This window comes from Tachypleus tridentatus, chromosome 9 (assembly GCF_004210375.1).
Source record: "Tachypleus tridentatus isolate NWPU-2018 chromosome 9, ASM421037v1, whole genome shotgun sequence".
Taxonomy (NCBI): domain Eukaryota; kingdom Metazoa; phylum Arthropoda; class Merostomata; order Xiphosura; family Limulidae; genus Tachypleus; species Tachypleus tridentatus.
In genome coordinates, this window is record NC_134833.1 from 38,574,287 (window position 1) to 38,588,403 (window position 14,117).

Genomic DNA, 14,117 nt, shown 5'->3' on the forward strand with positions numbered 1-14,117 from the left:
TGCATTTTGCAGTTTTTTGGGTGTTTTTGCGTTTTTTACCACTAGTTTGCCCCTTTTGATGGATATTCACTAAACTTAGCATGAAGGTTTGTTTGGTCTATGTGGAAATACATGGAAATTTGGAATTTCACGTTTTGTTTTGAATTTTTTATGAGCGTTTTTGTGCGAGTTACAATTACATATAAGGGAAGAAACTTTTCATGTCCTAAGATAACCTTTTGTTAAACCTGAATTCACACAACGTCTGTCCAGTTTTCTTCTAGTTTTCAATATAAAAACAAAATTCAATGAGTCAGTTATAATAAAACAAAAAGTGAAATTTGCACGTGACAGCCACACACCTCGGTATAATTGTCAACCGTTTTCCGTCACTTTCTTTATACGTTTAATAAAAGGACTAGTGTCCTGTATACTCAACAATGACAAGAACTAACTAACCATATATAGGTGGCGCGTGCTGTGGCCTCACTAACTAACAAAGGTTGAAACCGTTAAAAGAGATTGTAAAAGAAGTATTATATCAGACGCCTGGTTCCCAGACATCGTGAACAAAACAGCTAAAAGTACAATAGCTAGGTGGCACGTTCCCTTCTCTTACTTTCGGCAGTCTTTTGTCACCAACCAAATCCAGGTGTCGCTTTTAAACCGCGCAACTCCCTCCTGTATTTTTCTGCAGCTCTTTTATAGGACTGTTTATTTAGAATACGCCGTGATTTTTCATTGTAACTTCCATAACTCTTTGGGAAGGCGAATAAGCCAATGAAATTTAAGCACTTGTTAATTAACGAATCGTTATATTATTTACTTATGTTCTACACTCAGTCTGAGATTAAGATATTACTTTCATCCAGTAATTCAATCTGTCTTATAAATTGCTGGTCTTTTATTTAAAATTAATATTATATTTAATGTCTTATTTTCTTAAGCATTCTACCATGGTTTCTGATACAGCTAAATACAACGAAACACAATAAATGACATGATACCTCTTCGGAACTTTTTTTCAAATATTCATGCAAAACTACCAAATGTCTATCTGCACCAGCCATCCCTAAATTATACCTTACAGACTAGAGGGAAAGCAACTAGTTAAGAGCATTCAGCGCCAATTCTTGGGCTATTCTAATTGAATAGTAGGATTTGACCTTCAAATTCTTAATGCACTCGTGATCTCAAAGTGACAAGTTAAATTTTAAAGAAATAGAATGCGAAACATGAACTCTCATATTAATATTCCAGCATGCTAACCAATAGGCCACTCACAGTCCTCGTTACAAGCCTGACAGACTGTTTGTTGCGCAACACTCTACATTGCTTTGTTTTTATTTCCTTTATACATCTCTCACAAAGCAAATTTATCAGTTTTGGTGTTTCTCGATAAAAACAAAATAAAACAATATTTCATTATTTAGAAAAATTCACCCACAAATGGCCCTAACACGGTTCTACCGCTAGCTGATAAAACTGTCGTTTATTTTCATCAAGCTCTCGCGCCGTCTAGTGGACAAGTTTTCAACTATTTTACGTAAGTATTTCCCACTTCTCATGAAACATGCAACGGACGATTAATATTACAACAGGTCTCATGCAAACAGCGGTAAAAAACAAGCGCACCTCTCACTGCATGAGTATGTGTTATAAATAATACCATATTCCTCTGTACAATTGTTGTTACGCTCGCAGGCTGGCGCTGAAAAATGTTATGCCGCAATAAACACACCAATACGTATGTTTATCAGACAAAGAGTCAAGTTTTGTTAGTGGAAACTGAATCTTATAAAACTTTAGTACTGAAATCGTGTATCTTAAGTTGCATATATTATGAATTTCAATGAAGTTAAAGAGCTGAGAAATCAAAATTTTGCGAGACTTAAAATAGTATATTTTCATCAAGTAGTTTATTTTCTACGCCAATGGACGATCCTGAAAATAGTTTATTTTCTACGCTAATGGACGATCCTGAAACGCATGTTTTTCTTATTCATAAACCTAGTTATTTGATTGTATTACAGGTTAGTGTTAACCACTGTAAATAAACTAAGAAACAAAACAAGTTGGAACTGAGAAAGAGTGTTAGTGTTTAGTGCAAAATGACAAGGTTAACTAATATTCTGATTGTCTTTCTAAGACAGTATTTTCACCAACTGATCAGTAACAATGAGATAAAATAAGAATTGTAGACCCGTAGAATAAGATGTTCGTTAGAGAGCCGAGTTAAAATAGCGATCTGTACCTTTAATGAACTAGATTTTGAAGCTTACTAGGCCTTTATACTGTACCATTGTTAATAGAGAATATTTTTTAATTGCAGTTTCATTTCCTATTGTAAAGTTAACGCACAAAATGCAGGTGGTACGAGATAAAGTTAGGTAAAAGTATAAGAAAACGAAGGGAAACCAAACCTGTGACCAACTTCTTGTTCCGCATTTCCCTAACTCTTCCTCACAAAGCTCTCATTTTGATGGTTAAATACTTGGTTACGATGCAAGGAGTACCCCGAAGACACCTAATTCTCTAAGATCAACAGCTATCTAAGCTTTTAAACCTACGTTTGCTCAAGGTATAGTAGCCTTCAACCGAGCTTACTGTATAATTACTTCATCAAGACGAACGTATCAACAAACGTAAAAGTTGCTCATCACCAACCACCATAACATCGCCCTTCGAACACACGTTATTTCTGTCTTGGGACGAAGATGTAACCATATACCTACTGAGCTATGATACATGCCAACTTTAGTGAAATTCGATATTAACGTTACGTTTGATCATTAAATGAAAGCAAATAAATCACAACAATGCTTTAGAATCCAGTAAATATATATGTGTATGTATAGGAATCGTGCAATTTGTAGATACACTTCTAAACACAGTCTAACGAAAGTATATTCCTTGAATTTAAATTTTATAAACCTGAAAATAAATGACACACCGAGGCAATGCGTTCAAAATCACCCTCGAGATTCACTTGTTCCCATCATGCAAAGTATTAGCTGCTATATAACCCTAAGAATCTAACAAAATGAAACCTCCTAGGAAGATAAAACGTAATCCAAGAAACTATAATTTTCACACATTTCCAGTATATAATGAGGATATTAAAATGGGTTACGTTGCTACAACGAAGAGTGTTGTCTGAAGCATATGATATGACAAAACAAGTTATTACACGCAACAGCTGTTACTGATTTACTCTAATGAATAATAAGTTATATATGGATGGCATATGCATAGTTATTAAAGTTTCGATATAATGAAATTATTGAAACTAACCAGAAGATTGACGCTGCCACCACGTTCCTGACGCCATTAGGCCTAGGTAAGGGATATATCCAGCAGTCCACATATTTCTGTGGAATTATCTTGTAGCCAATCTGCAACGGGATAGCTTCTCAGAAAGGTGAGAAAATGTCCTAGTGAAATTCAACTATGCGAAACGCTGATGCATATACCACAAGACTTAGTTCATTCCTTTGAATACATTTTAGTTATTTAAGTTATTCTGCTGAATTGATCTTATCTTATTGATATTCGTCGAACATAGGTATAAAACAAAAACGCGCGAAATTTCTTCGTCATTTGCTTGATATGGGACACTGGAAGTAACAAAGGTACAACATACGTGGACGATTCTAACTGCTGACAAATACGTCTTCTGTGTTTACGGAGGGGGTTAGAAGGTTTTTTGACTGTAATACGTACTCGTCCAAATGACAGAGAAAAACGTCTTGGACGAAAGTCTTCTTCACGTTGTCTATTTTAAATTTGAAAATAAACAGAAGTTTCTGATCGTCACAAACATAAAACGCTACAAAGCCTTTTTTTTTAATGTTATATTGCCTTCTTTCTTAAATAAACTTTATCAGTTTCCCTCTCTCACACACGTATAGTTATGGGAGGCTTTTCCTCATAGGACTCTGGTTTGCTCCAAGAATCATTTGTTTCTAACACAGTTTAACCAAACAGCCCCGTGTCCAGCCAGCTTTCAGCGCCGTGCTCATGTCAACTATAGAACTAACCCAATCAATCGACACTTCTCTATTCTTCTCTGTTGTCTCTCTAAAGGAGTAGGCGGGGCCACCACAGGGTGAAACGGAGTTTTGTGACGTCACTTGAAAACAAAGATGTAAACACTATCCATAAAATGTCATTCAAAGACATCTCACTAACTTAACTCCTATATACGTAATTGAGAGATAAGAAAAATCATTCTTTTAAACCTTGCATTTTGTCCAAGAAGAATTTCAAAGACTGTGTCTGATTTGTAAAAATGAGGAACAGGCTGTATGGGAAAAAAAACCCAAAAAAAAACACTTACACTCTATTATAGATATGTAAAAATTCATTGAGAACTAGCGTTCTGAATATATGTATGTCAGAGCGACACATACACGTTTAGTTTCTTTACAAGTGATAATAATGACTGTCGTCTGTTCAGTAAGTTCCCCGTTGTTGTTGCCTTCCGACAGGACGTTTTTTTTGTGAATTTTTTTTGTCAAAATAAATCGCATAAGAAAATATACCTAATTTGTAACACACAAAATGCACTACATTCTGTTTAATGATTCTCTGTTTTGTTCTACAAACTCTTTAGGAGTCTTCAAAAAGAAGAGTAAGCACAAACGAAGCTTTATTTATCAACTACAAACTACATCCACAAGGATATAAAGATGGTTTGTTTATTTTTGAATTTCGCGCAAAGCTATAGGAAGACTATCTACGCTAGCCGTTCCCAATTTAGCAGTGTAAGACTAGAAGGAAAACAGCTAGTCATCACCACCTACTGCCAACTCATGGGCTACTCTTTTACCGACGAATAGTGGGATTGACCGTCCCATTATAACGCACCCATGGCTGAAAGGGCGAGTACGTTTGGTGTGACGGAGATTCGAACCCGCAACCCTCAGATTACTAGTCGAGTGCCTTAACAAACCCCGGACATGCCGGGCCCTATAAGAATACCCAATTACGTTATGCCAGAAACTTTCCTTTCTTAAAACGGGTACTTTAACTACATTTATGTAACAATCACGGTTCTGTTAATATTGTGTGGTTTACAGTGTCTTAAAAATCAACTAGCAATTATGGAATCACCCTTAATTTTCAAAAAATATATATATATTTGGAAACTAAATATTAAATATACAATTTTTTCTGTGAAAATAATGCCCATTTATTTAACGTTTGGATGAGAAAAATTAATCATGAACTCTTAAAACTACGAAATAGGTTGAAACATGACATATATACATTAAAATCTACTTATTTACAAAAGTACGTTCATTCACGACATGATAGTAATACAAACAAAGAACACTCGACTGTGAATGATAAGCTGAAAATTCTGATAGATCATCAGCTTCCAAAATATTTTGGTAATATTAGATTATACGGTACATTATAAAGATATATTTAATGTCTGGTACCTAAATAAAACATACAGATACAAATATTTACATGCGAAAATTATTCTACACTGACTAGTCTTAATAATTAAATAATGCAACCAACGACGTTAACACAGGTCGAACTTACTTCTATTGGCCAAAAGAAAATCAATTATTTGTCTAATTGGGGCTCATGACGATCCAAACTATGAGTCAGCCATTTAAAACAATATGTTGGCTTGCTGTAAAAACGGGTATTAAGTGGGTTCTATCATGTTTGGTTTGTTAACAGGTGAGAAGGGTATACTCATTACCTGTTACGTCAGAGACAATCAATCACGTGATGTGAACGCCAATAACAACAGGATGTCCTAATCATAAGAGTTAAAACTAAATTAAGCTACGAAAGTAAGCGCCCTCTGTAGGGCAAGGCAGCTTCAGATAACATAAGAGACAGTGGGGCATTTAACTGCCAAGTTCAGTTTTTATTATAAAATTTTCGAAGTAAAACATAAATGGTAGTTAAATATGAACATCATAATTTATGAGATTATTAGCGAAAATCAGTTTTATTTTACTTGTCAGTTTTTCATAAAATCTAACTAGTTCTTAATTATTATAGGAAAACAGCTCACGTTTGCAACATTTTAAGTTTTTCAAAAAAAACAAAACTGTAGCATGCTTATGTATTTCTGTGATAATTCAGGTACATACAATAAGAATAATACAAGTTTTGAATATTGGTTAAATTAAACTATAGTATTTTAATTGTTACTTTTAAACTATATTTTGATCAAAGAAAGATATGTTGTAGTATATGTAAAGCAGAAAAAAATAACAGAGTAAAAATTATCTCTTTCTCTTTGTTCCTTAGCAATGTATACAATGATCGTCAGTATGTAACAAATAACCGCACTTGTTTATGGTGTACACGCGAATGCATGTATGTATAAATGTGTATGCATAACTCGCAATGAATTCTCAAACAACAATTGATTTTAACAGAAAAGAATAACAATTTTTCTTCTAGACGTCTTCAAGACTCGTACGAGAAAGAAACTCGAAACCTAACCTTGCTCGCTCCAACAAGCGAAATCAACACAAAACGTAGTATCTTGCTGATGATATCTGAAAGTGTTTGATTGCTTTTGGACTTTCGTGCTAAACTACACGAAGGCTATCTGCGCTAGTCGTTCCTAATTTGGTAGTGCAAGACTAGAGGGAAGGCAGCTAGTCATCAACACCATCCGGCAACTCTTGGGCTTCTCTTTTACTAACGAATAGTGGGATTGATCGCACATAATAACGCCCCCATGGCTGAAAGGACAAGCATGCTTGGTGTGACGGGGATTCGAACCCGCGACCCTAATATTATGAATATTTAGCAGTCGGTATATAATATTTATTATTAAAATAAAGGCTAGTGAATATTTTCTGAAGATTGTTTGTTTTGACCTTCGTGCAAAATCATACGAAGGCTATCTGCGCTAGCCGTTCCTATATTTGGTAGTGCAAGACTGGAGGGAAGGCAGCTAGTCATCAACACCCACCGCCAACTCTTGAGCTCCTCTTTTACTGACGAATAGTGGAATTGATCGCACATAATAATGCCCCCATGGCTGAAAAGGCGAGCATGTTTGGTGTGACGGAGATTCGAACTAGTGACCCTCAGATTATGTATCGATCGCTCTTACCAGTAACCTGGCCTTGCCGGGCCAATCACAGAAATAAACAAATAGGGTGACGCTTATCAGAATTATTTGTCTGTTTGGGTTCAGCATTCATAATTTAGTCTAACTGGCTGTTAATGACAGAAACATTCGCTAGGAATCATTTTGTAGCACTGTTGCTGAAAAAGCATTCAGCAAGAATTTTGAATTAAAAAGTTAAAAACCAGTATAAAAGTGAATTATAAAATTGGATAAAAATGGCAGTAGTATGAATTTAAGCACGTGAATAAACAAGGACGACTACTTTGCAACGATTATTTTGTACAATATGTTATTGGAGGCCTATTTTGCATTACCAGTCAGAGAAACATGTCTAACAGAAGCCAACGTACTGACAGAGAGCTGGTGACTTAGTAGTGGAGTTTATGGTAGCTGGAACGCCATCAGCCACTCATCTAATGAATAATGCAAAAGTATTCACGAGGGTTAGACCAAAGCGTTTGATTAATCGAATATTTTATTGATCACGTCATGTTTAGTTGATGCCTTTAGGGTTAACGTACATAGCACAAATGTAGTTAGGCCTAAGTAAAATATATACATTAATAAAGATAATCCACCAGTTATATTCATTTTGACACTTAAAAGAAGATAAAATATCGCAGTAACATCGTCTCAACTGGGATAATACAAATATATATAGACACTGTAACTTTGTATTTATTTGTATAGTTTACCTGTAAACAGACTATATAAGTTGTCGCTATTAGAGCGTTAAAATAACCATCACTAGAATATTAGTTTATTAAGAAGTTATAAGAGTAAGAGGGATCGAATGCCACAATAACACTAATTACTTTTAACACTTCAGTTTTTGTCCCTCCCCGCTAAGAATTCAGATGTCATATAGCCCAGTCGGTATCATGAGCCCCGAGTTTAGGTGAAAAGACTTCTCAGCAGTTACCTTCAATAAATGAAAAGTAAATGAAAATCAGTTGTGGAAATATTAAGATTGAAGTGTTATAAATTAGCAGCGGCCTTGTTGTCACGCTTCATCACATGAACTTAAGTAGTTTAAGCTTTGTCGACATCAGCATTAAACACGATATATGTATATATACGTACTTATTTGTAATACAAACAGGAGATGCTTAGCTTTGATAAAGACGTTTTAATAATGTTAAATAAATTACACCCAAAGGATTATTTGAAAACACAACTAAATTGCCTTACAACTGTAACGTTTCGTGACATGTGTAATGCATACTGAAAACAGGCTTCGACCGTCAAGATATAACTAACTATCAATTATATCAGCTTCCGCTACTCATTATCAGGTAAACTTGGTTAACAAGAAATACGATGAACATGGATGATTTTACAATTATTAAGAAATTAATATGCATAGTCCTCTTACTAAGTAAGTGACATTATGTATAATCCATCACCGAAACAAAGTTTAGACCTTTTGGAGAACAAGTTGGTAAACGTTAATAAAGCAAAGCATTGTCTCGATCTGAACTACCAAACTATAAATTAAATCAGTGTAACTACACAGTGTCCTGACTGTTTAATGGCAGTTTCTTGAACTTTCCTGAATTTGCTTACCATAATATAACATACGAACAACAAAAGACCGTTAAATCCCTCAAGATAATCCTTGCACAGCAACCATTGAGAAACGTAAAACCTTAAACCCATCCTTTCTTTTTAAAGTAATCTTCAACTTCCCTCTTAAACTATTGCCAACTACAGCTCATTCATAAACTAATCGCCTTGTTAGAAAAATAAAACAGTTTTTTCCTTCGAAAGCTTAAACGTGTGTTCTCTTGTCCAACTATCTTCAATATAACACAAAGAAATCAAGAGGTTTTATTTTATTGATCTCCTGATAATCTTGTAAACTTCAATAAGATCACCTCTTACCATTCTTTTCTCAGAAGAGAAGAGAAGTTAAGAGATCTTAACTTATCCCCATGAGTTAACCTTTTCATCTTCATAATCCTTCTAGCAGTATTCCTCTGAACCCTTTCCCAATAAATCAATATATTTTCTGGAAGATCACAAATGTACACAGTATTCCAAGTGACGCCTAATTAGTGGTTTGTGCGTAGAGATAATTATTTATTTTGACTTTTAATCAATATATCTATAAAAGCAACCTAAAATTATTTTATCTTTGTTACAAACAAAATAACACATTGTCTCAAATGGTTTATCCACTGCTATGTCGAGATCCGTCTCTTAAATCATGCTATTGAATGGCTTAACATCTGCATCGAAGATAAGCTATATTGATAACCCAAATATTCACAACAATTAAAGGTTATTTGCTAATTATTTGTCAAACTTATTAACTGATCAAAGATATTCTGTAAATCCCAACATCCTCAATAGAGCTAAAAATACCCAATAACTTAATGCGGTAATTAGACTCTTAACAATATCATTATTGTAAATGTGTAAAAGCAAAGGCTTACGCACTGAATCCTGGCTTATCACTGGTAGAAAGGATTCACTTTAACAGGATTCATAACAAACAAATTTTGCTTTTTCCCATCCAATCAACCAAATAATTAGTTTATCCACAACCTCTACCTGTATGATTTACTTAGCTCACCTTTTGTGTCACCAAAGCAAGCTCTTTCTGTCCTGCAGATTATACTGAAATTACTCAAATATTAAAAGTATTAGCAAGGAAAGATTTCCCTGTGGTAAATCCATGATGAATTTAATATATAATATCTTATTTCACATAAATTCTTCTTAAAGTTTGGTTTATCCGTCTCTAAATGTTTTCTCATTACAGAAGTAAGTATAACCAGAGTATGGTTTCCAAAGCAACCCTTATCAACCTCTACTTTTCAAGCACCTTTCCACACCTATTGATCAACCATAAATGAAATAACCAAGTTCATGAATCTGATCTCTGATCTCCTGGGGAAATGTTGTCTGGCTCTGGTGCTTTATCTATTTTTAATATTTAATTAATATTTCTATTTTTTATATTACGTACGTCACGTATTATATTTTATATCGGACGAGTCTTCGATTTCTTATATTAAAGTATTATTATTTCAAATAGCAGGAAAATTTAATTCTAATTTAGGAGTTAATTGAATGCCAATATGTATCAAATATATGATATTTGCCAAAAAAATTGAAATATACAACTGTTTTTCTTAACACGTATATTTTAATGTACGGACGACAATACAATTTATAATTACGGTTATTATAACTACTTATTACAAATAATGATTTATATACAAAATTTTTTACAAACTTACAAACAATATCGAGTCTTCTATCTGATTTGGAACTGAATATTTTATTGATGGTTCACAGAGAACGAATTAATTTTCTCTTGAAGGAAAGCTAGCTAGCTGCCTCATTGACGAAAATATCTAATGTCCTCGCAGAAATACTAAAAGCTTAAGTTAATTCTCTGAGGATAAGCTTTCTTTAATGTTCAAAATTTATTAACGTTCCTGATCAAATATCTGTAGTTTTCTGATTTATAAACGATTATCACAATTATAGCTTCCGAGGTTTATAGTATACTAACAGTAGCAAACCAGCAATATTAGTAAACTGTCTCTCTCCGCGTGTTGCGTTGATTACCTTTTATAAGTTTGAAAGGAGATTTTCAAGAAACTTCAGTTAAAGCAACAGTACTGGTATTTTACATATACACATCGTACATTGTTGATTCTTACGCTCGAGAATTTTCTACAAATTTAAGGAACATGCAGGATTTTCGCAATACGCGTTACATACCCTTGTAAATACATATTTAATTAATTCGAACATCGATATTAAAAATAAATTTACATTATTAAATATGCTACAAGTATCAAAATATTAAATCTTTATTGTTCAGGTAAATTCCAATATTTCTTATCTCAGGAATATTGGTAATATCTTCTCATAAAAAAAAAAGATCTATTTTATATATATAAAAGGGAAAATACGTTAAAGATCAGTCATTTGCATCCTTTGAGGGCCCATTCCAAGACTTGGATTTATTATAACATAATTAGAACATTCGTGTGGTTAGCTATATAAATCAGATTTTTCTCACACGTTTTTTGGATTGTTTAATTTATTTGTAACCAAAGCTCCAGCTTTTATATAATTCTGTAACCCTTTTAACCTTTCTGTTTATCTAAACCTTTTAAACTCATGGCATTTATCCCTCATACTCTTTCATCGTTTTAGTAAACCAATTAGGTCTGATCTTTCCAGCTATCCATCCTTCTATGAACATGTATATTTTAAATTAAATTATTTTTATAAAACTTACAAATCTCTTCCACACACCCTTTTAGCTCATTATCCGAATCGTGGTTTCAAAATTGGTTTTCTGAAAATGAAGAGTTAAAATGTCTCCCTTAATCACTGTATTAGTATTCTTATCAGTAACTACCTCAATCTCATAACGAAATTTCTCATTGATATGCTCTCTCTAATCAGGTGGTCTATAACAATTGCTAATTAAATTTCCTGATTACAACCCACATATATACAGTTTCTTAACCACCATTTTTATATATTTAACTTCAACAGACTGAAGTTCATTTCTTATATAAAGAATCACTCCACCCCTTTTTTTTAATAAAAAAAACAACGTCTGTCACTGGTGAATAACTGAAAACCTGGATTTTTATTAATAATTTATTTTATCAATATTTTCCAATCTAACAAATTTCAGAAATTACCATTACGTATGGTCTGCTATTTTAACTAGGGCTTCAAATTCATCAATTTTGCACCTAGTTCTTCTAACATTAGCATATTAACAACTACGCCTACTCATGAATCTACTATATTTATCTTTAAATCTGACAAAATTATATTTAAAAAACTATCATTTAACTTAGTGTTTTAAATCTCCTGTTCCCAAACTTCTTGTAGCTCTAGTTACCTTTATTCCCAGTTTATCAAGCTCCTTCAAGTTCAGTTTGAACTATATTTAATCAATATCTTTATAACCCATCCCAAACACCTTACTACCCCTAGCATATAATTCATACCTACCATGAAAACTATCACACAAGTCCATGCAGCCAATCTATTGGATCCTGCTAATTTATTTCTGGATCTAAACTGAGAGAGAATTCTAAAAGGGCCACTCAACTTTCTCTAAACAACTGACAGAGTTCATAATGTTTAGTTAGTAGCATCTCTTTCGATTCATAGTTTCCAACATTATTCTCTCCTACATGCATCGCGAAAAGAAAATTTGATCTTCAGTACCTGACAAATAAATCTTTCTATTGCCTCGTCTGCGTAAAATTGTATTAGTATACTTAATCAGAGTGTTCCTTAATAGATACACCTCTTTGACCGTTTTGTTCCTCATTTCAAAAAGCCATTGATTCAAATGCATTAGATACGTAAATGTTAATTGAATCTATCGTTATGCCCTGTGTGCCCTCAAAACCACTTATCAGTCTTGTATTGATAAATTAAAACGTAACTTTCAGAGTACGATTTTTGTAAAGTGTTACCAAGTGTCTTTAAAAACTAAAACATATGTTCTTGAAACGAAACATGTAACTAAACATTTTATATATTATAACACTGAATGAGAACATAGTTTGAGAGATGTAAAGAAACATTAAAATAAACAACCATTTGCAATATGCTCAGTGAGAATGTACATTGACACCTGTTCATTTTATTCTAATGAATAAGTTAACTTGTCATTTTTATCGTATTGAACGAAATAACAATGAAACATATTTAATTATATTGTGTATCAAATGATGATGAACTTAAACCAATCAAATCATTCTTATCTGTCACACAATCTGCTACAATACGAGGCGGAATGCTAACATTTTTTAATGTTATTATTAACTTGTTATAAGAACTAAACTAAATCTTCTAAGTCATCTGAAATTCGCGAAATATTACTGGAATTATAGCCGAAATTATCATTAATAGCTATAATATCAAACTGAGAATTCAATGCACTGATGATTATAACCACTTGTTGTGTGTGTACTTTGTGTTATTTTATTAAATTTGATCTATTAATATATAAATACCTTTCTATTTCTGATTTATACAGTTAGCTTACTTTTGATCAAAAAGTCGTTAATAATTAATTGCATGTTAATGTCGGATTACCGATTGAAAAACTACAGGGTTTAACTGAATAAATTTATAAGTCAAAACGCTACAATTGCATTGGTTGTTCGTAGATTCTGAGAAGCATGACATAAAACACACCCAAACAATTTCAGCTTGTTAAGGTGGAAGAAGGGGTGAACTTAGAAAACTTTTTCTCTCTCGCGTTCGTTTACACTTCTTATTACTGCTGTGACTAAATGTTGAATCTGTACTTAGGGCAGTAAAAAATAAAGAGCAAATACCAGTTATCGTAAAGTCGCTAACTTGGAGTGCCACAACACATGAATGTAACCATCTCGCTCCGTTCAGGGAAGACGTGATGGGTAAGGAGGTCAAAGAACCTACTCCCACAAACTAACCGCCTCTGCCCAATAAAGTCTCAGACATCTTGTCTGTTTAAAATTAAGAAGCATTATTAAGAAGCGAGAGAATGAAAAGCAAAAGAAAAAAAAAAGGTAAACTAATGACAAAAATTTCTTTAGTCGTGCGCTATTCATTAAAAATGCGTAACTGTGTATTTTAAAGAACGATATATGAGTAGGCCTTCTAAAAATTGTGTTAGTTCACGAAAAGAAGTGAAAAGTGTTGGCCTACATGACTGAAACACATACGACATATGTATCAAAAGATTTCTTTTCTTCTGTAGAAACTATAACGCGCTAACCAATTGTTTGGTATAATCACATATCATGATATCGTTCCTACTCACTAATAGAAGCTGTGAAATATAGAAACAGCTGTTCAGACTTAGTAGGTTCATATTCGTTGGTAAAGAAAATATTTCATAATACACTCTAGCTGGCTGAGGTATCATACAGAGATTACTCTTCCAGTAAATTAAAAACATTGTTTTTTCGAAGACGAAGAAACCGAAATATTGCTTTTACAACATTGAATGAATAAACTAGCAGAGAGAGAG

General features: G+C 33.3%; 1 protein-coding gene across 21 annotated transcripts in view; it reads right to left on the bottom strand.

The window, feature by feature from the left end:
• LOC143225089 (zinc finger E-box-binding homeobox 2-like) overlaps positions 1 to 14,117 on the bottom strand; it is a 258,604-nt gene that overhangs the window by 206,246 nt on the left and 38,241 nt on the right. For 2 of the 21 annotated variants that reach the window (XM_076453853.1, XM_076453852.1), the window contains exon 2: positions 7,915 to 8,021. The exons of 15 other annotated variants lie outside the window; for them this stretch is intronic. In XM_076453853.1, coding sequence (XP_076309968.1) covers position 7,915 — 1 coding nt within the window. In that variant the 5' untranslated portion in view covers positions 7,916 to 8,021. Of the gene's footprint in view, positions 1 to 2,402; positions 2,443 to 3,273; positions 3,981 to 7,914; positions 8,022 to 14,117 lie in introns of those variants that run through there. 4 more of the 21 variants (XM_076453838.1, XM_076453837.1, XM_076453847.1 and 1 more) reach the window with 4 other exon arrangements.